At 34.0% G+C, this 26,306-nt stretch overlaps 1 protein-coding gene across 50 annotated transcripts in view; it reads left to right on the top strand.

The window, feature by feature from the left end:
* The window catches only part of ADGRL3 (adhesion G protein-coupled receptor L3), an 858,853-nt gene that overhangs the window by 475,520 nt on the left and 357,027 nt on the right, over nt 1-26,306 (top strand). For 49 of the 50 annotated variants that reach the window (XM_063723430.1, XM_063723427.1, XM_063723423.1 and 46 more), the window contains one exon: nt 3,547-3,656. The exons of the other annotated variant lie outside the window; for it this stretch is intronic. In XM_063723430.1, the coding sequence (XP_063579500.1) occupies nt 3,547-3,656 (110 nt within the window). The remainder of the gene's footprint in view (nt 1-3,546; nt 3,657-26,306) is intronic. 50 annotated transcript variants of the gene reach the window in all.

The following is a 26,306-nucleotide window of genomic DNA, read 5'->3' as shown; positions in this document are numbered from 1 at the left end:
CCTGGTAACCACAGTTAACAATACTGTATTATATGCTTTTACAACACAGTAAAAGATAAGTGTAAGATGATGGATATGTTAATTAGCTTTATTGTGGTAATCATTTTACATTGTAAAGATATATCAAAATATTAGGTAAGAGGGATACCGAAAAGCATGTTTTTAATTTATGTTTACATTAAAAATAAACAATGAAACTAAAGCATTTGAGAACATTAGATTACTTTATCTCACTTTTTTCATCTATAGTATTTTGGAATGAATTTACTTTTAAAAATTTTGAAATAACTATAAAAGGAGTCTTTGTGGACTAAATTGTTTACAACTCTTTAATTATATCTTAATTTCATTTTAACTCACAGTAACTGAAGTCATTTAAAAAAAGAAAGCGAAGTAAAGGACAGAACCTTTAAACCCCTGTTTTCAAAATATAGCTAGTTTTTAAACAATCAATATTATAATGTATCCTATATAAAAATAGTATTCCAGAGATTGAATCTACCTTTTCCCTTTTATTTTTTAATAATCATAATTTATAATGAACTTTTGATATAAACATAGTAATAGAATCATAAATTATTTTGAAAGGTGAATGTTATAAATTACTGCTGTTTTATATAGAACTATGATGCTAATGACTATAAATATATTATAGGCATAACATTTTTTGTTTTATATACCACTGAACAGACACTATGTCATTAATTAGAAGGCTTTCTTGACTCATCTTCGGTTAATATTAAATAAGCTATTTGGAACTCACAATGGTAACTAATATTTACAACAGATCGTTGCTTTTATAATTTTCTTACATATAGATAAATAATTAGTAATTTACAACTTGATAATATATAATATGTAAATTTGTCGATGCATTTTTAGATAGATACATAGATAGATAGATAGATGTGTATAGACTCCAGGTTATGTTTTCTAATCTACGCTATATAAACATAACCATTTGAAATCCCTATTAATTCAACACAACTTTCTGTGCAACATATTCTTCCATAATTGTAAATTTTAACTATTATGCTGTGGTCAGAAATGAGTAGTAAGCTGATCTGTTTATATCGTACATTGATTGTTTAAATAAAATATTTACAGTTGCCTGTTTATATCTGAAAATTACAAGAGTAGATATTGCTTCTAAATACATTTTTTAAAATTAGAGCTATGGTAATTAAAAAGGTTAATAATAGGGAATAAAATGACTGTAGACCAAGATAGGAAGAAAAGGAGATATGTATAGTCACACATCAGAATTAATATTACATTTACAGAATATTTACGTTATATTAAATTTTATAGTGCCACTTTTCCGTTATGTCTACTTTGAATGTGTTCCTGATAATTGCTAATTTTTCTATAACAAATACAAAAATAACTTTATGAGTTCTTATCCCTGCCTATTGTATTAAAAGCCTGAGCTGGATTTATGAGGTTGTATATTCAAGGTGTAATGTGAAAATTGTATTGTTTTAATTGCTAAAAACATGTCACTTGACTTGAAGAGCTTCTTCAAATAATTTCTTTGTAATACGAAAGATCTACTATTTTAAGAAGGTGTGAGTACACCAAAACATCAAGATAACATGTTTGTGGTGCATGTGTGAGGACAGCCACATTTACCTTAATGTTATTATACATTTGTCTGATCATCAGCCTCTGACATAGAAAAACCTTACATCTTGTTAACCTTCAGGATTAGCTGTTATGCTAAATTGTCTGGTGAGTATGGAGTATTAGCTTTTATTCATCTTTCACTGATAACACAGAATATATTTTTCAGCTTAAGACATTCATTAATGAATCAAATTTAGGGACTAAATAAAATCCTCATTAAGCCTGACAAATGGTAGCCTCAGGTAAACACAACGTATTTTTACACTAAATCAAAGTGAGTTCTGCTCTAGATGCTCTTCGTGTTGCCAGTATCCTTGCAAGTATTCTGAGGTCACATCAGAGAACAGAATGTCTCCTTAAGGAATTAACAGAAGAATCTAGCCCTGAGGTATTATATTTCTGAAATGAATAAATAAGAACATAAAACACAGGGGACAATTAGAGTATCTCATGTTATAGACTTAGTGCCAATATTATGGGTAGGAAAGACCATTAGCTTTTTATAGAAAATATACTTAAGGATAAATTTTTGAATTTAGAATGTTTCTGAGTGAAATTCACAGTAATTAGTCCACTGTGAATATGGGTATCTTTTTCAGAATTATAATTAATTTCAACATGTTTGTTTTTCCCCATGAATTAATCAATTCAGATTTGTTTAGCCTAATTGCCACAAAAGTGCCCAAGTTTGTATTCATGGTTTTTTTTCTTTTTCTGTGGCTTAGAAAGTTTTATTTATTTATTTATTTATTTATTTGTTTATTTATTTATTTTTGTGGGAACATAGTCGATGTGTATATTTATGGGAACATGAGATATTTTGAAAAAGGCATGCGATGTGTAATAATCACATCAGGGTAAATGGGATATTCATCACCTCAAGCATTTATCCTTTGTGCTACAAACAATCCATTTATACTCTTTTATTTTTAAATGCACAATTAAATTACGTTTGACTGTAGTCACCCAATTGTGCTATCAGATACTAGGTCTTATTCATTCTTTCTAACCATTCTTGTACCCAGGAACCATCCTCACTTCCTCCCCTCCCTAACCCTCACTCCCCACCCAGCCTCTGGTAACCATCTTTCTACCCTATAGCTCCATGGGTTTAATGGCTCCCATAAATAACAACATGCAAAGTTTGTCTTTCTGTACCTGTCTTACTTCACTGAACATGATAACCTCCAGTTCCATCTTATATTTATGTTTTAATAGTGGTATGTCATTATTCTTTTTATAAATTTAAAGTCATTATTTTATAAGATATTGACCTTTGTGATAAGTAATCCATAAGGATCGTATCATTATTTGGCTGAACAAAAGGAACATGACAGTTAATTCCTAAAATGGTTTTAATACGTAGTAATATTATATTAATTTTTACAAAATAAATTCAAATATCCATTTTGACATTTAAATATTAACTTTTTACTAATTTGTTAGGCTCAGATAAAGCTTTTCAATACCACTTTTCATACCTTTAAAATGAGTGTCATCATAGTCAGTGAATTTATTTTACAACTGCCTAATAAACTCTGTGGTTATATTTTCTAAAATACTTTTTTTTTGTTCTGGAGTGAGTCTTTCCTATCAAATAGTCTTTCCTACTTGTGTTCACATTGGCAATATCCTGTGGACCAATTAGTGTTGCTTCAGCAATATTTAACTTCTAACTAGAAATTATGTTGTATTCAACCAAATATTAAGTTAGCTAATATGAGCAAGCTGAGTAGATTGATTTTAATGTCTAGTTTCTAAAAAATGTAATACAGATATTTTAATAGGCCTAAAGCCCCAAATTAAGCAAAACCTTATTCAAATCTTTACAACAGGAACTAAAATAAAATTAGTGTTGATGTTGATAATAATTTAACTTTGCATAAGCTTACTACTTCTTTTCCTTTCTTTTGACTTCAGATGCAATAACAGAACCCAGTGTGCAGTGGTGGCAGGTCCTGATGTTTTTCCAGACCCGTGTCCAGGAACCTATAAATACCTTGAAGTGCAGTATGAATGTGTCCCTTACAGTATGTATATTCCTATACTTTTCTTGGAAAGAGAAAAGATATTAAACTGTGTTTTGCATGCATTGACAAACATTCTCTATGAAAACATAAATCACATAAATTAAATGAAAAAATTGGCTAATATTAATTTTTGAGAAGCATAGACCCTCCCTGCCATCAGAAGAATTAGATATTGCCTACCCTATCCTACGGCGTTTACTTGTGACTATTTCTCTATATGAATACCTGTTCTAACACGCTTTTCTTAATTAATGCAAGAATATAAAACATTTAGAAAAAGGTTGGGGGAGTGTTATACCAATTCTGCAGGTCCAAGCAGATAAGAGGTGAAAATGAACAATACAATCTTATATGTAATGTATAGCAATCGATGCATTTTGAATTTGATAGAAGAATTATATCTAAGCTTCATCTGCTGTCAACATTTTGAGAATTAGAAATATATTCATCCAGAAGTAGACCAGAAAGAAAAAATAAAGATTAAAAGAACTTGAAGTACTCTTCAGACTATATGTTTTACAGCTTCAAGAAGTATGTCTTTGCAGTGTTTTTATCAGATATGGTATATGCCAACAACATATCTTTTCTTCAGGAATAATGAAGAATCAAAAAATCTAAAATGAAACCATTTCCTGGCTTTCCCACTCAAAATAAGAATCACCATCTCAAAACAATTTTTGTATCTAACTCATTAATTATTTATGAGATTCTTAGTGAAAATCACTCAGGAAATTGTTTATCCTCATAATAGATATTCAGCTTATCCCAGAGATAGAAGACACCTGGGATCATAAACAAATCCTAGGTTTCAACTTCCTTTGATGTTTCATAAGAAGCAAAGTATCTGGGGATCAGCAAATTTACTTTTGTAAAGATAGTTCTAGGCTTGCCTCATTCACACTTATTAAAGAAGCAGGACATTACTCATGAGCTGGAAGTATAAATACTTCAGTAATAGAAATTTGGCCAATAAGAGATGAATTGAAATTTTAAAATAATAGTGAAAATAATTCAGAGAAAATTTCATTCAGCTTCATTTATAGAATGAATGATTAGAGAAAGTTTATCTTGTGAAGTTTTATGAGCTGATCTTCATTGTTATGAAAAAGCCTCAGAGTACAGGATTTATTGATATCTCATTTAGGTTACGCTTCTTATATTGTTATCCCTATAGGCCCTTCTATGAAAAGATAAAGCCCCTACTGACGATTATTGTTCACTAGTGATATTTTAAGGAAATAAAATTTGTAAACCATCTTGGAATTGAGACAATTATAGTTGGGTTGTGTAATAAGACCTTTGTGAAATATAAAGACTCCTGTTTTGTCAAGGCATTTTATTTAAAAACACAATAAGTTATACCTTGATTTTAAAGACAGTTTTAGGAAACTTACATTCATATTTTTGTGTTCATATTTTGAAATATAAAAGCTGAAGTAAAATTTCAGATTGTAGATTTTATCTTTTTTTTTTAATTAAAGAATTTCACAACTGTCTCTTCAATTTCCTGTATTACTTTAAAATATCTTTGAGGATAGCCACTTCAAAATCCTCTGCCAAACTCATTCTGAAATATCATCTGCTTAAATCACTTTAATATAAATAAGAACTTGCTCATACACTTTTACATAAAAGGATTATAGTTTACCACAGATTTCCTTTCTCTCATAAATTTTCGGAGATTGACAATTCGGTTCCTTAATGTCCTATATTTAGAGAGTTCTGATAATCCTGGAAGTTTACTGCCTGCCTTAGAAATATTATATCAAAATATTTATCTAATAATTTTATTAAATAAGAATTATACACTCAGGTATACTCACTTGCCAGTTTATACATTGGTTTAATTTATATGATGTAGCCTGATTGTGTCTGTTTAAATTATCTGGAGTATGTTTCAGTTAAAAGTACAATGCAGAATTGGAATTCATTTAATAAACTTAACATGATTTGAAAAGAAAATAATCCAAAAGAAAGTATAATTGTAAAATAAACGATAGTGACTCATTTGAAAGGTAGATTGGTTTAGGAGAAAGACAATCAGAGATCAGAGAGCATGGGTGCTTTTGTTAGTCTGTTTTGTGTTGCTATAAAGGAATACCTCAGACTGGGTAATTTAGAAAGAAGAGAGGTTTATTTGGCTCACGATTCTGCAGGCTGTACAAGCATAGCACCAGCATCTACTCGGCTTCTGGTGAGGCCTCAGGGAGATTTTACTCATGGTATAAGGTGAAGGGGGAGCAGGTACATCATATGGCAATAAAGGGAGCTCTTAGACTCTATTTAATAACCAGTTCTCATATGAATTCATTACCACGGGGAGGCCTTCAAGCCATTTATGAGGGATCTGCCCCATGACACACACATATCCTGCTTGGCCCATCTCCAACACCGGAGGTCACATTTCAACATGAGATTTGGAGGTGACACACATGCAAACCATATCATTGGATTTAGAATACAGTCTGATTACTTAACAAAAAGCTAGGTCCTTTTCCTGAATCTCACCTTATAGACCTTCCCTGATCTATTAGTAAATTCTGATTTATAACAACACTCAGCTATTTTTCTTTTCTTAAGCATAAATTAATGACTTTAATGGTGAAAAGATTTACTTATTTAAAGTAGTTATAGTTATTGACACTTAACCACATGCCATTTTCTACATGGATAGTGTTTACATTCATAGGTTATTTAATTTTTATAAGATCCTCCTTGTTATGTGTATCACCATTTTTCTGAAGAGGAAACTGAAGTTCAGTAGATAAAGTGAAATGTCCCATGTGAAATGTAGACTAGCTAGAGAATGGCAAAGATTAGATTTGGGTCTCTTTCTAATACCTGTTCTTAAGAACCTAGCTGTATTTCTCTCCATAATTGTTTTTCATTTATATTTTCATGAGCTATTTAATCTTATATAATATTTTTAACTCATAATTTTCATCAGTACGTTAATGGCATGTGGTGAAAGAAAGTGTTTCAAGGGCCCAAGTCATTTTTCTTAGTCCTTTACCTATTTATTTTAAAGACGTCTTTGTCCTTTTTCTTAAAGCAGCTGAATCATTGCAAACTTTTATTTTCCCAAACCTTTATGAAGTAACTAGTTTGTTACTTCATAAACTAACCATGAAAATACTACTTGCACTTTAGAATGAGACTCCTAAGTAAAATATTTTTTAATTACCTGTATTAGAGAAAATCCTTGTGCTTAATGATATTTTATGATTCTTGATAAAAGATCCCTATTTCATTAGTGTGAGGGAAATTTCACACTTAGGATTTAATATTAATATTGGAATTAAACAACTGAACAAACAATGTTAGGTTCTGTTTGTTATACAGTTTAGTAATATCCATTTCCATTTCGGATTTATGACCACAAACTTTAGTGTTTGTAGTAATATATTTACTATTTACGAATGTTTCATTCTTAATATTGATATGCAGAAGAAACTTTTTTTTTAATTTATACATACTCATGTGTGTGTGTGTGTGTGTGTGTGTTTCCATGGCAATATTCATTTTTAAGGTGAGACTTTTTCATGGACAAAAGGTAGAAAAACGAAATTTATAGGAAAACATAATAATAATGAAGCATATTAAAGGTAATATAGACAGAGTCAATAAAGTTCATTGTATCACATAAGAGAAGTAAAGTATCTGAGAAAAGCTTGCAATAATTCTTGCACGGAATTTTAGGAGTCACTAAATAGGTACATAATTGAACAATGACAACTTTAGAGGAATCTTAGCTTGAATCAATCAAATGGTATGACTTTTAAAGATGCCAATGAGAAAGAAAATAAGAAGAGTTAGTTTTTAAACTGTTTACTCAGACCACCTTCTTTGATTGTTTTGTACTTATTTTTCCAAATCACTGAAGTTATATTTAATCTTTTCTAAGTCCTACCTTCTTACTTCTGTTCTGTTTTTTCTTGTTTGGGTTCACAGGCACACTTTTCCTGACAAAATTTGGAACAGATGAATCAATACTTTTCTCTGTTCCTCGCACACCTCAGTTCCAGTATGACTTTTGTAGCCTTTGCATTTTCTTAGGAGGTTTGATATTCTTCCTTAGTGGATATTTTCTCCCTAGGAGATGACCCAAATATTCAAGAGGTTAAACCTCACATTTACCAAAGCCACGTTTTTGTTCTTCCACCTTTCTTCTTCTTCTCACCCTACCTCCTTCCCTTCTGACCTGATTTGAGATTGAAATTTTATCATCTAGCGCTGCCTTCGTTCAGCAGGGTTACAGAGATGACTTGTATTAGAGAGAAGACAATAAAACAACTAACCACTTACTCAGAGTATTTCTGAGCAAAGAATCTTTACTTTGTATCCTGCTGACAAATTGTCTTTCTTCGGAGCCATACAATTTCACGCACATTACACTCAAAAGGTGTTTGTCTTCTCTCACAATCCAGCTTTTCTCTTCAATTCTTTGTTTCTTTTTTTTCAGAACAATAAAGCCTATATTACTTATTCTAGCAATCTTGTTTCATGGTGAATTTTCTTAGAAAATTGCGGGGGGAAGTACTCAGTTTGGAAAGTGACTAGAAATGAATGTTTGATTAAAACAACCTTGTTATAGCACTTAAGACTTTCTCACTAGTCACGTTAGCCATTTGAATAGTTGTGTGCATGATTGTCCTTATGAACAGGCAAGAAAAATGAGCATTATTGGAAAATTGATATTTATAAATAATTATATAACTGTTTCATCATTTTTACTAAAAGAAAAATGTATTACACATTTAGCATTTAAAACAATCTAAATATTTAATTATAAATGATTAAATACATTTTTGCAACTAATGTCCAAATGAGTGCATATTTAAATGTGTACACATTTGGTTACTATTATGTAAATAAATAATTACATATTTTTTAACTCATTGTGCTGAAATTAACTGATATTTTTAATTTTAGAAAGATCACAAAAATGTCCAAGGTATATTTTAATTTCTTTCCAGTGCCTTTTTCTGTTTCATATATACAGTAGACATTCAATAAATATGTACTGAAGGACTGGAAGAAGAAAGAAAATTTAGTCAAATGGCTTCTCCAAAAGTACTGCATTCATTGCTAGAAAGATAAACACAAAAACTCTTGTCTGCAAATAAGACCTTATTAATTCAAAAGAAAGATCCATTTTTAAAAATATACATTATATAAATTTTAGTTTCTCCAAATTGCTTGGTGATTGCAATCCTCAAGAATGATACCAGCAACCACCTTTTTTCATATTATTATTATTATGTATGCCTTTGTATAATATAGCAAGTATTGTCCCTTGTTTAAATGTTACTCTCTCTGTATCAGCTATATAATTTTTTTAGAATTATATTTATAACAAGAGCAACAAAATGTTTTTTTCTTCTCTCCCATTCTTTCTCTCCCTTACTACAGTTTCTTTCCCTCCAAATAATTTCTCTCTCCTTCACAGAATCTTTTATATAACAGATGATTCATAAAGCTCTGGGAAATGAACCAATGGTTAATTAATAATTAATTTAAACCCTGCTTAGATGCCAAAAATATTGCATATTCATATATGTTGCTATCATCATTCTGTTTAGAAAATAGGAAGCATAGCTGGAGTTACTTTCTTTCTTTAAATTTTTTTTTTTTTTTTTTTTTGGTAGACCCAGGGTCTCACTATGTTTCCCAGGCTGGTCTCCAAGCAATCTTCCTGTCTTAAGCAATCTTCCCGCCTAGGCCTCCCAAAGTGCTGAGATTACAGGCATGAGCCACTGTGCCCAGCAAGTATACTTTCTTACAGGTTCTAATCATAAACTCCCTCCTACCTTTGTTGAACTGCTTCACATGTGCATGGAAGTTATTCTCAACTAGATTATATTACTTGCTTGTGAGACCTCCTTCTTTTATCTTCCTTTCATTCACCATCTATTGAGTACCTACTGCATACCAGGCACTATAATAAAATATTAGGGGTCAAAAACCAAGATAAAGATTCTGTCCTCCTTCAAGGAGTTCAGTCAAGTGGCGCTTAGAGTCCCTAAATTTACAATGTTAGCTTAAGCAATTAAGCATTTCACATTAGAAACATACAGAGAAGGCACACTGATCCAAAGTGGCTGATATTTGACTAGGGTGGTGGTGGTGGGGATCGAGGTCTTCATGGATGCTCTTCTAGAGAAAGTGACCCTTAGAGAGCTGTATTTTTTTTTTTTTTTTTTTTGAGACAGGGTCTTGCTCTGTCACCCAGGCTGAAGTGCTATGGCACATTCACAGCTCACTGCAGCCTGGACCTCCCTGGCTTAAGCAATCCTCCAACCTCAGCCTCTGGAGTAGCTAGGACTGTAGGCACATGCCACCACACCCAACTAATTTTTGTATTTTTTGTAGAAATGACATTTTGCTTGTTGTTGTGGTCTTTCTGCTCTTTAGCTCAGCTAGGTTCAAGTTCTTGTCTCACAACCAGGAAGCATTAGCCACACGGACACTGGAGAGTGAGTAGAGTAAAATTTATTAAGCAAAAGGAAAGCTCTCAGCAATGAGGGGATACAGGAGTGGTTCCCGTACCTGAAGATGGGAAAGTGCCCCGTGTGTCTAGGTCTGGGGTCTGTTATGAACCCGCAATGGGGAGTGCATGCTGATTGGTTTGTGAGTGTACAAAAAAGGTTAAAGTGAAGACACCACTCAAAGGTGGGCATGACAGTGTAGAAAAACAATTAGGAAAGGGTAGCTATATATATAAAATAGGTGAAGGGTGGGGATCAATCAGAGGAAAGCACACCAAAGAGGAAGACAAGTTCTCAATCCAGTCCAAGGATTTAACTTGTAGCTTGGCTTTCAGACTTTAAACTGTCTTTGGCTTGGAGGTGGGGTTTCACTGGGGACCCCCCCACCATCTGCCTAGGCATTTGGCTGCCTCCTGCTGCTCTCACTTTGACCAGGCTGGTCTCGAACCCCTAGACTCTAAGGATTCTCTCACCTTTGCCTCCCAAAGTGCTGAGACTACAGGAGTGAGCCACCGTGCCCTGCTAGAGCTGAGTCTTAAAATATGAATAGACTTTCCTGAGAGAAGAAGGGGAATCATTTTTAGCAGAGAGGACAAGCTGGGTAATAAATTGCATGGAGAATGTGAAACCAAAACCATTTGGTATTTGCATGAAATATAAAATGCAAGAGGTGTGGAAAATAAACCCATAGATGGGCAAGGCAGAAATCTTGGACTTCCCTGTATGCTATGATTTCTCTGGAATCTAGTACCAATTACAATGTACAACATGGAGAAGGTAGTGAGCCATTTCTGAATGTCATTAATTGGTATATTATTAAAAAATGTTTGTTTGAAAATCTGTGAAAACCAACTTTGGCTAGTTTAAATTAAATAAAGCAGAGGTTTTTATTGGCCAAATACAAAGTATTAGTTCCAGAAACAAAGGAGAAAAAAGGTGAAAGGCCAGGCCTCTGAAAAAGTAAGTCAGTGATCGAGAGATCAAGAACTCCTAGACAGTCTCATCAGGACTCTGTGTTCCCGCTAATCTAATTCCTGTAATGATCTAGGCTGGGACATCAAGACTTCATGAAATCCAGTAGTGGAGTATTGTTGCGAAGGAAGAAGAATGGGCTGGCAAAGAGCTTATGTGTGACCGGGAAGGATGAGATCCCCGTAAAGACTTTAGAGCAAAGACTGTAGGGTAGTAGTTGTGGGCCAGACTCAGCCTGCCGAGGGATTTCCTAGGCCTCCGAAACACCTAAAAGTCTGGAGCAACACAGACCTTGCATTCCTTTGGGCAACAACAGGCTAGCGATGATTTGGTTCTGCCCACTTTGGGTGGATTCTGTGCTTTTCTGTTTGTTGTATTTTTCAGTAATTCATTGTATTGTATTCTAAAGGTTCACCTGAATAATTTTAAGTATTTCCTGGCTTCTGAAAGGTATTTAAATTTGCAACTGTTGCTCTAGAGTTTCATTCTAATAGATGTAAAAGCACTCTTAATTGTTAGCACTTTTTTTTTGAAACAGGATCTTGCTCTTTCACCCATGCTGGAGTACAGTGGCACAATGACAGCTCCCTGCAACCTCCACCTCTTGGGCTCAAGTAATTCTCCCCCTCAGCCTCCCTCCCAAGTAGCTGGGACTACAGTCGTGCATCACCACACCTGGATAATTTTTTTTAATTTTTAGTAGAGGCAGGGGTCTCACTATGTTGCCCAGGTTAGTCTCAAACTCCTAGGCTCAAGAGATCCACCCACCTCAGCCTCCCAAAGTTTTGGGATTACAGGCATGGGCCACTGCACCTGGCCCATTTTTTTCTTTTAATTCTCAAAAGATAGTAATAAGTTCTTACAGCAGCAGTAATTCTATCAAACAAGTTTATTGTTGCCTACTATGGTCCAATAACTGTGCTAAATGCCAGTGAAGACGTTAGTCCCACGGGTAAGGCAAATAACACATGAACCGATACATGTAAATATCAAAGTTAATGATAAAAAAAATCAAAAGTTCATGATGAAAGAGAAGAAAATCAATATGATTCTATGATAAAGAACAATGAAGGGGCTGGCTTACAGAGGGTGTGATGAAATATCTGAAGAGGATATTTGAGACCTGAAGAATGAGAATGAGATAGGCCAAGAGTCTGGGGAAGAACTTTCAAGGCAGAGAGAACAGCTCCACGGATCTTGAGGTAGGGAAGAGGTTGGCCTGTTCTCATAAGTGGTTGAAAGACAGTGTGGCCAAAGTCCAGTTAGATGAGGTAGACAGACTTGGAGAGCTACTAACCAGCAATTAGCACTGTCACCACTACTGATAATGAAAAATCAGTTTTTTTTGAGTTTCTAGGATCTGTTGAGAATAAAAATATGTTCACAGAAGAAAATTGAATAAACTGACCTTCTCTTTCTAATATATATTTTAGAAAATATTACATTATACTACAGTAATATGAAGGTAAACTTATATCAAATATGAGACAAACAAATATCAGATGGTATAAACATCTAGATAAGATTCATATAGACATATTAGATTATAGACTTATATTCATATAGACTTAGATTAATAATATGTAAATGTACACTTGGATACTAATTAGTAAGGAATCAAGATGAATTGAGAGCATTAAAAGTTAATTGGATTGACAGAGTTAGGAAAATATTTGGTTTAGGAAGTAAAACTTTATTATAGACATAAAAGATTGAAGGGGTTAGCTCAACCATGCTCATTTAGCTTTATTCAAAATAGTAAAATATAGAAACTTATGCACTTAAATTTAATTCAAAGAAATTTGTATAAGTTATTGAAATTGAACAGTATAAACATGTGAGATTAAAATATCTTGTTTTAAAAATATACCGCATACAAGAAGAATAGTAAAAGACATACAAAGGTAAAGTTTTCATCCCAGAGTATTTGTTGCTGAAAAGAGCTTACAGAAAACATGTTGTGTGAGATCTATGAAGTAAATTTCCAGATAAAACTGTTCTAAATAAATGTAAAATTGATTAAAATGCTATAAATTAGCATTGTTGATTTTCCTCTACTCCAATCATGCATCTTATGAAACTAAAAAATTTAAATAATTGGTGTAGAAAGCACTTCATCATTCAAATACTTATTTATTAAAAAGATTTGTTTTAAATTGACACATAATTGTACACATTTATAGGATACAGTGTGGCATTTTTATACACCTATACATTGTGTAATGATCAAATCAGGGAATTAGCATATACAGCACTTCGGAAATTAATTTCTTTATAGTAAGAACCTTCAAAATACTCTCTTCCATCTATTCTGAAATATACAACGTGTTATTGTCAACTATAGTCACCCTACTGTGCAATAGAACAACAAAGCTTATCTTTCCCATCTAACTGTAACTTTTTACTTGTTGACACATCTCTCCTCATTCCTCCCTCCTCCCCATCTTCCAGCCTCTGGTAGTCACTGTTCTACTCTTACCTCTATGAAATCAACATTTTTAGATTCCACATGTGAATGAGATCATGAGATATCATTCTGTCTCTGGCTTATTTCACTTAACATAATGTCCTCCAGGTTCATCCATATTGTCACAAACGACAGAATTACATTCTTTTTTATGTTTAAATTTAACATGATACCTCATTAAAATTAGTAATTAGTAAAGGAATATGTATGTTAATACTTTTTTTTATATTTTGGAAAAAATGTATCAAATGGTAGGAGATCATAATTCCCGTTAATACCATAAAATTTTTAATTGCCCAATTTTTTTTAAAACACTTTAATAAAATCCAAAGTCAAATAAATACTTATTATACGATAGGCTCAATAAAGTTACCCCAAAGAAGTCCATATTCTAATTCTCAGAATGAATATGTCACCTCAACTGTCAAAAGAGATTTCTCAGTTGTGTTTAAATTAAGTATATTGAGATGGGAGGTTATTCTGGATTAGCTGAGTGGTTCCAATCTAATTACAAATGTCCTTATAAGAGGAAGTCAAGAGAGTCAGTGTTGGGAAGGGGATATATGACAATTGAAACAAAGGTTGGAGTGGTATACATAGAAGATGGAGGAAGGAGCCACTAGCCTCTAATAGTTTTGCTTTCTAAATAAAGATTATTGTATATTTCTAATACATTATTTTTAAAATGTAAACATATATGTTCTCTGTCATGGACTAGGGAAGGGTGGGATGTAAAGTATACCATTACAGATAAAAGCCATTTTAAATTCATTTATGAATATATTAAACCCAAGGCAAACTCAGGTCCAATTAGCATTTAGTAAATTTTATTTTTACTATATTACAATCATCTACGATTTATATAAGGCAGCAAAAATAGTGAATGGGTAAATAAAGAGTTGCTTATGAATATATGTGTTAGATTAATAGGATGAATAAATGTAGTGAGTTTTCCATTTATATTTTCTCATAACTTCAAACAGACAGAAATTTTTTATAAAAATTGACTTGTAAAACTTGAATTAAGTGCATATTTATTGACTTATAGGTCTGCTTTGTATGTATTTAATTTTACCAACATTTCATGAAAACTTAATTATATTGCAAACATTGTATGAAGTCCAAATGCCCACACCCTCATGATACAAACATGACTGGTTCCTAACTTCCAGAAACATATGGTTTTCTCATCATTCTATCATCATCCAAGTAATTATAACAAGATAGGATCAAAGAGTGGGAAAGGAACTCTATACTATTTGGTTCTTCATACTATATATTATAAATATATGCTTTCTTCTCTCTATGGCTAATTGCTTTTCTACCTTGGCTAAAACAGAAACAAATACAGGATAGAATAGTAAGTGATTTGGAGAAAAAAGAAGTGGCTGTTTCTTAGTATATCTCTAGGACAAAGACATGATCTAATTATAATTTACATCTTTTTTAGGTCTGGCCACATTTTCCCTGTCTTTGCCTTACCGATTTCCCTCAAGCACCAGAGAATGTAACTTAGTGGTTAAGAGTAAGAGCTTTAGAATCAGAGATGAATTTGTGTTCTAGTTTTGCCAGTTACTAGCTGTGTTCTTATCAAGTTACTTTACTGCTCTGAGTGAATGGCTTCACCTAGAAAATGGAGATGATAGTCAATTGACAGAGTTTCTGTGAAAAATTAAAATGAAATATATTCAAAAAGCTTTGTACCATGATGGCCATGTTAGAAATGCTCAGTCTATCATAGCCATTCAAATTAATACACCTATTGCATCTCACTCATTTGTAATGTCTTCTGATAATCAGTGCTATCAGGCATTGGAGCTCAGAATTATGTAATCCACCTAATTTATCCTAGGATTTGGGGAGCTCCAGGCATCTTAGAGTTATAGTATTCTCTACCTCCCTTGACTATTTGTATAATTTCACAGACAAAACCTTTGCCTTAATTCTTCATTTTTTATTTCAGATCACTGCTGGATTTTATGTCCCACTCTGAACCACACAGAGCTAATTACAAAGGCATCTGTCATACGATTTAGCTCTTAAACCAGTTCTCTTTTATGGAGTTGCTTTCTTTAACCCCAGGTGATAGCTAAAATCCATCAGACAAATTTTCTTGTTTAGTTATTTATTTACTTTTATTTTTTTGAGATAGGATCTCACTCTGTGGCCCAGGCTGCAGTGCAGTGGCACCAATAATGGCTCACTGTAGCATCAGGCAAAATTTCTGAATCTACGCTCAGCTCACTGGATTATTTTGTCACTGAAATTTCCTGTTCTTCAGCCCTTTTGGAGTTGATATGCTGGTACTGACAATTTCACAAATCATATGTCTTTTATTTTCTTACTTTCCTTCCACTGGTGTTAGCTTTTGGTACTAGTTGATTTCCCTCCAGGCCCAGCTCTCGCCATATATAACAAGCCTCTTCCTCTTCTTAAGTAGTTAACCATGTCCGTAAATGTCTCCAGGTGGTCTTTGGGCCATGTTCTTTTATTTCACTCAACAAATATTGGCTGAACCTCATTATATGAGTCTTGACATACCGTCTCTAGATAGTAACAATGGATTTTAATTATAAAACAATCTAAACCATCTTTTAGTTCTTTTTATAGGTGAAGAGCCTAAGACAGAATAAGTGAAATAGTCGATGATTATACAATTAGAACTCACTGGCTCTTAACAGCCATTTGACTTATCTGTCCATCATACTACTTTGTTTCTTTAAATTTCCAAAGTAATTTTTCTATACTCTAGAGATGTAAGGAGTTATTAAGGCTTACTTTCAAAAATATAAAAGATTAAAATCTCTTTAATTGAAATTTGCATTCTATCCAGTTTCTCATTTTAATTCAGATTCTTCCAGAGAAATTTCAGAATTCAAAATGATCCTGATGTGACTGATTGATTGTTTGGCCTTTGGTTGCTTTCAGTATGATCTATAATAAGGCACTTGGTGGCATACTGACAAATCAAAAAAACAACTTTCTCAGTATTATAAAAGAACAGTCTTTCTTTACCTATGATTGGTTCTCAAACTTCATGATGTTTCTTATAAACTTGTTTCAAAATTACTTGGAGAAAGCCAGTATATGAAACTTTTTATTAGGGAAAGTGGGTGTAAAATTTGCTTTTATGTTCACTACACACTTTTATGTTCAGTACACACTAAATCGCTACACACTAACCATTTGCTTTTTGGAAGCCTTCAAATATGCATTCAAATTTCTTTGGCAAATCTTTACTGGGCGTAGTTTTTAAAGAAGTTTGAAATGTGTTCAATGCTCAGTAACAGAAACTTCATAGAAACCGAAAGTTGTCTGAAGTTGGCCAAAGTGGCTCACACCTATAATACCAGCACATTGGAAGGCTAAGGCGGGAGGATGGCTTGAGCCCAGGAGTTCAAGACCATCCTTGGTAACATAGTGAGACCATGTCTGTACAAAAAATAAAAAAATTAGCCAGGTGTGGTGGTGCATACCTGTAGTCCCAACTACTAGGGAGGCTGAGGTTGGAAGATTGCTTGAGCCCAGGAGGTTGTTGTTGCAGTGTCATGCCACTGCATGCCAGCCTAAGAGAAAGAGCAAAACCCTATCTCTTTTTTTTTTTTTAATTTAAAGTTAAAAAACAATCAAAGGAAAAACTAATGGAATGATGGAGAGAAGGAAAGACTGAATCTCCCAAAAGGTAGAACATAACAGTTTTCCTGTTATGGTTTTCCTTGACTTGCTGTCTCCTATATTGACCTTAACTCTTAGAGAACACATTTGATGTTACATTTAACAAGGTAACAGGGAAGGATCAGAAGAGAGATCATATTCACTTTTGCTGGAGAGGAAATGTATTTATTTCTACAAGGCTTCCTTTTTTTTTCCTCTTGGATTCATTCTGATTGCTCAAGGACCAACAGAATTGGTACCTGGCTACTTGTGTGTATCAGAGTCTAATAGAAACTTTTAATGGTAGTGTTTGGTCTTGTCCTGCTCTGTTACTTATCAAGAGCTACTCATTAAGACACATCAAGCTATCTTCAAGAAACTTGCCTGCTTAGAAAAGAATATGACTGTGGATACTATCAAGAAAAAGCTCTAAGAATTTCTTCCACTTTATTAGGCACTCACTAATACTCATATTAAACGGGTTCAAATACCAAGTTTGAGTCTCATTAATTATGAATGACTGCTCTGCAACAGATGGCTTGTGTTTCTCTTTTTAAGAATGAATGGTAAGTGTAAAGTGAGAAACGTATGTTATTCTGTGTCTTTAGGACTCTGTACTTCTTAATTCACTTATTGATATGGTCTGCATTTGTGATTAGCACTGCTGTAACACACAATTTGAGAATTTATGATGAATTATAGCACTTGATCAAATCTTGACACTCGCTGCTACTTAGGTAACTGACGATAGTTTCTAAAATGTTGAAATACCTTATCTTTATCCTCAGACAGCAGCTTGAACACTATTAGGAGCTGTTTACCAAAAATCCCATTTATTATTGGTTTTGAAGATTTAGGGCTGATAGGGACCAATCTATGGAGGCCATATTGGCCTTATTTTTCTTTTTAACCTAACTCATGGAAAACAGGAAATTTTTTCCTTTCTTATGGATATTGGAGTTAAAGAGTCCCATTGTTTACTACAAATATCCAAGTAAATGTGATGCTTTTGAAAAAGGTTTATTTCTTCAAGACAAACCGTTACCTCATGGTTACTTTGACTATTTGAGTAAGTAATGCATGTAACAGAATTAAAACAGTTTCCAGCACACAAGTAGTGCTTGATAAAAGTTTGCTATAATTACTTTAAAAAGTCTATCTAATATGGATATTTAGCCTATTGTTGGAAAAACTAAATCATAAAATTCTGAATACCAAGGTATAAAAATTACTGTATTCTTCTGATTTAAGCTCTTGAGATAGTCTACCTGGATGTGCTTTTAAGAGTTAAAATTATGACATTGACTAGTGTTCATGTCTCTTCAGATCCTTTTAGTAGACTGTAGACTTTTACAGAAACTCAGATATAATTTTATATTAGTGATGGTTGCTAGGTAATTTTTTGATGCAAATTAATCATTAAACACTAGCAGCTCATTTTCTGATTGGAATGGAAGCTAGAATGACTTAGGAGATGACAGCTCAGGAAACAATTGATCGAGAAAGAATATTCTGGGGTGTTTAATAATAATAGATTATGACTCTCCTACTTGATTTTCTCCTCTTTGTCTTAACAGAAAAGGAAGAGAAATTGCTAGACAAAATTAAAAGCTTCTTCCTAATAGTAGATGCTGTTCATTGAACAAGTACTGTGTGCCCGCACTAAATACTTTGCATACAATATTATCATATTCTCACAGTAATCTGTTTAGTTAGGTGATAGGATTTTTATTTTAAACATAAGGAATGTAGAAAAAGAATTAAGTAGCTTGTCCAAGTTGGAAATTCTTTTCTACCCTCTTCTCTGAATTTCCTTTCATTCCCCTCTATTTCTCAACCCCATATAAAGAACCCAGAATCAAAGTATGTACTGGTTGCTTAATTCTGTCTGCCTTCTAATTGGTCATTAGTCACCAATTAGTCTCTTTCTCTCTCTTCCTATTTTTTTTTTTCTTTTGAGACAGTGTCTTGCTTTGTCGCCTAGGTTGGTGTGCAATGGCCTAATACCAGCTCACTGCAACTTCCACCTCCCAGGTTCAGGCGATTCTCCTGCCTCAGCCTCCCAAGTAGCTGAGTTTACAGGCACCTGCCCCCCATGCCCGGCTAATTTTTGTATTTGTAGTAAAGATGGGGTTTTGCCATGTTGACTAGGCTGGTCTCAAACTCCTGGCCTCAAGTGATCTGCCTGTTGGGTCTCCCAAAGTGCTTGGAGGCATAAGCCACAGCGCCTGGCCTTTCTCTTCCTGTCTTAATGATAGTGTTAATACTTCTTTAAATTTTTGAATAGCTTTCCCCAATTCAATCTATTACAATTTTTATTTTACTTTGAAAAATTCTATGATTCTACTACCTTAACAAACATCTAGTGGGTACCTTTAGTGTGTTCTTGACCAGTCATGGAAAAATGTGAGCTCGTACCTTGAAAATTATTATGCTCCAATCAGTTTCCTTTTTAGCAGCTCTTCATGTCCCTAAACAAACCAAAGTAACCAAATTACTTTGATTTGTTATAATGCTTTCCTGTGTGAAAGTGGAACTTGCAGGAAAATGCCAATGCCAAAATTTATGAATAAAACAAGTTAAAGATAAGAATAGGTTTTTTTATTGTTATTATTATTTGCTTTGTAAGGCCAAATGATCTCCACTTTGTGAAAAGAAAAGTAATAATTGGAATAATAATAGAAAGTATAACCTTTTGTTTGATGCTATTCTCTTATGCTTTAATTCACTATTATTACAATTATTTATTTAATTTCCTGTATAAAGTAACCAAATTAAACAGTGAACTGTCATGTTCACCTTTCTAAAGCTTCAGAGTAATGAATAGCTCCAGCTCCAACCAAAGTTTGTTCTATTTTTTTTTTAATGTGATAGACAAACCAAAGATACAGCATGCCAGAACTCTAACTGGTATGTCTAAAGCTTATCATGCTAGATCCCTAAAATCAGTATTATTAAATCACTAAGAAGTTTTAAAGTGGTAGAACAAAGATTATGTTAAGTCTGAGATTAAGCTGTCACATCAGAGTAATTTGATTTTAAGGCTTGCTCCACCACCTCCATTAGTACTCACATCCTTGACAGAGACAAAGTTCATCCAATATCAGTTCTCGTTGCGGATGAGGTATTGATGTTTTGTGTTGCTTTGGTCAGTCAATAAGGTTAAAAGGATAAAGTTTATTTAGTTTTCAACATTGCCTTCTTGCAGTCAAATGTCTATTTAATTAAATTTTCCAACATTTGGCAAGAAAGGACTGGCAGTGTCAGCTTTCTTCAGCTTGATATTAAATAGCGTCTTGTGAAATTTGGTAAAGACTATCTACAGTGATATGAAACAGTTATACTTTGATTCCACTTATGAGAGGAGTGAGAAGTCCAAATCCTTTGTCAAGGCAGTTAATAACTTCTAAGTTTCTGAATGCTAAAAGTATGAATTACATCTTTGGATCTTAAGTATGACATTCATTTGCTAACTGACTTTTGGTGACTTGTAGAATTCTGCTTCTACAAATATTGAACAACAACAAAATACATATATATGCAGAGTATAATTCTCAAAAGATGGTAATAATGACTTCAAAACACTGTATCTTCTATATTTTATCTGCAGCTCAGGCACCCATTTTATTATATCATGCTATTTTTCTGTCCTATACTATTTTAAAATTTTGTCATTTCATTATTATTATTATTATTATTATTATTATTATTATTATTATTTTAGAGGCAGGATCTTGCTTTGGTGTCTAGGCTGGTCTCAAACTCCTGGCCTCAAGTGATCCTCCTGCCTTGGCCTTTCAAAGTATTGGGATTACATGCTCCTGGCCCAGGTCCTTTTAAATATAGGCATACTTCAGAGATACCGTGGGTTCAGTTCCAGAATGCTAGAATAAAGGAAATATTACAATAAAGATTTTTATTTCTTGCTTTCCCAGTGCATGTAAAAGTTATGTTTACATTATGCTATAGTCTATTAAGTGTGCAGTATGTCTATAAAAAGAATATGTATATCTTAATTTAAGAATACCTTATTGCTAAAATGTGCTAACCATCATCTGAGCCTTCAGCTACTTCTAACGTTTTTGCTGGTGGAGGATCTTGCCTCAATGCTAATGGCTGCTGACTGATCAGGGTGGTAGTTGCTGAAGGCTGGAATAGCTGTGATAATTTCTTAAAATAAGATAACAGTGAAGTTGGTCACATGGATTGACTCTCCCTTTCACAAAAGATTTATTTGTAGCATGCAAGGCTGTTTGATAGCATTTGGCCCACAGAAGAAGTGTCAAAATTGAAGTCAATCCTCTCAAACCCTGATACTGCTTAATCAATTAAGTTTATGTAATATTCTAAATCCTTTGTTGTCATTTCAACAATTTTCACAGCATCTTTACCAGAATTAGATTCCATCTTAACATCTACTTTTTTTGTTCATTTATAAGTAGCAACTCCTCGTGTTCAGTTTTACCACAAGATTGCAGCAATTCAGTCACATCTTCAGGCTCCACTTCTATTTCTATTACTTCTCTTGCTATTTGTACCATATCTTCAGTTATTTCCCCCACTGAAATCTTGAACCCCTCAAATTCATCCTCAAGGGTTAGAAGCAACTCCTGTTAATGTTGATATTTTACTCTCCCATGAATCACAAATGTTTATAACAGCATCCGGAATGGCGAGTCCTTTCCAAAAGTTTTTAATTTACTTTGTTCACATCAGAGAAATCACAGTTTATGGCATCTATAGCTTTAAAAAAATGTATTTTTTAAATAGTAAGACTTAAACATTGAAATTACTCTTTGGTCCATGGGCTACAGAATGAATATTATGTTAGCAGGCATGATAACAACATTAATGTCTTTGTACATTATCATCAGAGGTTTAAGGTGACTAGATACATTGTCAATGAGTAGTAATATTTTGAAAGTAATCTCTTTCTGAGTAGCAAGTCTCAACAGTGGTATTAAAATTTTCATTAGACCATGCTGTAAACAGATGTGCTGTCATCCAGGCTTTGTTATTCCATTTATAGAATACAGGCAGAGTAGTTTACCATGATTCTGAATTGCCCTCGGATCTCAAGAATAGTAAATGGGCACTGGACTCAACTTAAATTCCCCAGCTGTATTGGCCCCTAATAAGAGACTTAGCTTGTGCTTTGAAGTTTTACAGCCAGACCTTATCATCTAGCTAGACCTTATCCTCTCTAGCTAGACATGTACTAGATAGCATCTTCTTCCAATAGAAGGCTGTTTTGTCTACATTGATAATTGGTTGTTTAGTGTAGTAATCATAGTAATATGTTGTAATCATAGTAATATGTTGTTTTATTGACCTTCATCGATTATCTTAGATCTCTGAATAACTTGCTGCAGCCTCTCCATCAGAATTTGCTGCTTCATTTTGTACTTTTATGTTATGGAGATGGCCTCTTTCCTTAAACCTCAGAAACCAATGTCTGCTAGCTTCCAACCTTTCCTCTGCAGCTTCCTCGCCTCTCTCAGCCTTCACAGATAGGAAGAAAGTTAAGGCTTTGCTCTGGATTAGGCTTTGGCTTAAGGTAATATTACAGTTCATTTCATCTTTTATCCAAACTGCTGAAACTTTCTTTCAGCAATAAGGCTGTTTTGCTTTCTTATCATTCATGTGTGCACTGGAGTAGCACTTTTAATTTCCTTCAAGAACTTTTCCTTTGTATTCACAACTTGAGTGTTTGGTGCTAGAGACCTAGCTTTCAGCCATTCTGAGGGCAGAATTTCTTGATCAAATTTGTCATTTCTGAATCTGCATATGACTTGAGTTCCCAGAGTTATTGGGAATATCTTGTTCCAGAAAGTAGCATACTTTCTAGGTTTTTTCTAGGGTTTTTCCTGCCCAGGAACTGGTAAGTTACCTGAAGATGATATTTAATCTTTATGGTAATGTTCCTTTTATAAGACAATAGTAGACTAAGTGTGAATTTAATTATCTACTTTATTTCTTTTCTTTACCAATACTATCAGATTAAGTCATGATTTATTAATTTAACTATTTAGTGTACTTGGAGTTCAACTAGCTTATATTTTAATTTTAATTGTTTAATACTATATTTCAAAATTCTACCTACCACAAAAATCTTATATTTTAAATTTTCATTGTATAAATATTTACTGAATGCCTTCTATATGTATGAGAGGTGATACATTCTCCAAGTTCCTTTTTTTTACTTTTTTTTTTTTTTTTTTTTTTTTTAGTGAGACACAGTCTCGCTCTCTCGCCCAGGCTGGAGTGCAGTGGTGTGATCTCAGCTCACTGCAACCTCTACCTCCCGAGTTCAAGCAATTATCCTGCCTCAGCCTCCCGAGTAGCTTGGATTATAGGCGCCCGCCACCACATCCAGCTAAAATTTTGTATTTTTAGTAGAGACGAGGTTTCACCATGTTTTTGAGGCTGGTCTCGAACTCCTGACTTCAAGTGATCTGCCTGCCTCAGCCTCCCAAAATGCTGAGATTACAGGTGTGAGCCACTGTGCCCGGCCATATTCTCCAAGTTCTATGTGGTCAGGAACTATATCTTTCTTATCCATATTCATAACCCCTTATGTATCTCACTACTTAATATAGTAGATACTTAGTAGCATTGATTAAATAATCGACTGAAAATTAAATACAAAGGTAACCTCAATATCCTTAAAAAATTTATCACCAAATAGAAGAAATAATACAAATGTACAAATGCACAAATAACTATTATGATGGATGGGTAAAATCCAAAAATACCACATATCAGGTTTTATAGTAGTAAAGACAAATATTTTAAAATAAATGTTATCCAGAATTGGGACAGGCATGGTGGCACATGGCTGTAATCCCAGCACTTTGAGAGGCTGAAGTAGGTGGATCCCCTGAGATCAGGAGTTCAAGACCAGCCTGGCCAACATGGTGAAACCCTGTCTTCACTAAAATACAAAAATTAGCAAGGAATGGTAGTAGGTGCCTGTAATCCCAGCTACTCGGGAGGCTGAGGCAGGAGAATTGCTTGGACCTAGGAGGCAGAGGTTGCAGTAAGCCAAGATCGCGCCATTGCACTCCAGCCGGGATGGCAAAAGTGAAACTCCTTCTTAAAAAAAAAAAGAAATATTATCCAGAACTTCAAGGAAGAAGTAATATTCTTGGTGAAGAATACTAATAAATAGGCCTCAATAAAGCTTTGAATCAAACATTTTCTATTATTTGAACTCTGATAAAAATAGGTAAAAATATCCAAAAGTTCAACGCAACAAACATCAGCCCCGTACAGGGGGTATAAGTGGTAGAGGTGTTTTCAAGAAAATGATCACCTGGATTCCTCTCTGTTCTGAATTCTCAAGGCCTAATAATTGTAGCACACTTTGGTTATGCTTAGGGGATATTGCTCTTTATATTTACCACTTAACCAGAAAACATTCTGTTACATGAAGCCCAGGAGTGATCATTAGGCTATAGCAGATCATCTTCCTCTATACCATTAACTCTCAAGCTGTGGAAAAATACTTAGGATCAGGAAATACTGTTCAACAGGCTCCCCCACTATTAGGAATCGGGAGCCGTGGAAGAGAATATAACTCATTCTCTGTGGAGATTCTAACTCTTCCTTTGCGGCACCAATACCGAAACGTACTTGCCTATTTGAAGTTATATAGTATTAATGATTGTGAACATCACTGATGCGTTTGAAAAAAAATTATTGAGGCCGGGCGTGGTGGCTCATGCCTGTAATCCTAGCACTTTGGGAGGCCAAGGCAGGCGGATCATGAGGTCAGGAGATTGAGACCACCCTGGCTAACTCGGTGAAACCGCGTCTCTACTAAAAATACAAAAAAATTATCCAGGCGTAGTAGCAGGCGCCTGGAGTCCCAGCTACTTGGGAGGGTGAGGCAGGAGAATGGCGTGAACCCGGGAGGCAGAGCTTGCAGTGAGCCGAGATCACGCCACTGCACTTTAGCCTGGGTGACAGAGCGAGACTCCATCTCAAACAAACAAACAACAACAAAAAAAAACAACAAAGAAACAAACAAATACAAAAATACTTATTGAGCTAGCTCCAGTGCTGTGCTATGCATTGGGTGAAAAGCTGAGGCCAAAGGAGAAAAGAGGTTACACTCATTCAAACTCTTGTGGTATTCTCAATTATTTTTTTTAATTCCATTAATTATACATGAAATAAATTGTTTACAAAAGTGTTAGTAATTTGTGAGTTTATCTTATGACATATGTGATTAGGTATTATAGAGAATCATTTTCCTGTGTGAGTCTCCATTCAGTCATGGTGTGTTGCAACCTTTGATTCCAGCCACAGCTTACAAACTGAGATAATTGCATATTACATAGACTTCCCGAAAATCCACTTAAAATTATGTAAATGGAAGACTTTTCTTACGCTATGGGTGGCATTATTTAATCCAGTTAAAATTACTTTCTTTTTAACTGTAGGGTTTTGACTTAAATCAGTTTATCTTGACGCTTTAACATCTCACTTAAACCATTAGTGTGCTTCTTCCTCTAGGGACTTGCATTTATACTTTCCCGTTCAGAATGTAATCCTATCAGAAATGGTAATAATACTTTGTACTTGGTAACATCTCTTATCCAAAGAAGTCTTGAGCACTTTAAAACATGATCTTGTTGTTAGTGTTTGTAACATCCCCAGGATGTAGCCAGGCAGCCGAAATAGATGCTTTCAGGTTTACAGCTGGAAAAATGAGGTGAAGGAGAAAACTGAATTCTCCAAAAGTGATTTTCAGAGTGCACTCTGATATGACTTTAACAAGCATTTTTAAATGATGGAAAAACTGAGGGAAGGGTGATTAAGGTGAATACCAGATTCATTCCAAAAGGATGTAAATTTTTTTTAAAAATAATATTTCTTAGCAATTATAATATTTAATATTTTCATTATTATTTTTCAGTAATTATACATTAATTGGCTACTCTGTGCCCAGCACTGTACTAGGCACTGAGCACAGTAGGAAATAAAATAATATAAGATGAAGTTAGAGAGAAAGACACATGGCTCAGATCTTACGGGGCCTTGTGGGACAGGTAAAGGATTATG

This window comes from Pongo abelii, chromosome 3 (assembly GCF_028885655.2).
Source record: "Pongo abelii isolate AG06213 chromosome 3, NHGRI_mPonAbe1-v2.0_pri, whole genome shotgun sequence".
Lineage (NCBI taxonomy): Eukaryota > Metazoa > Chordata > Mammalia > Primates > Hominidae > Pongo > Pongo abelii.
This window is presented reverse-complemented; position numbering and strand designations above follow the sequence as displayed.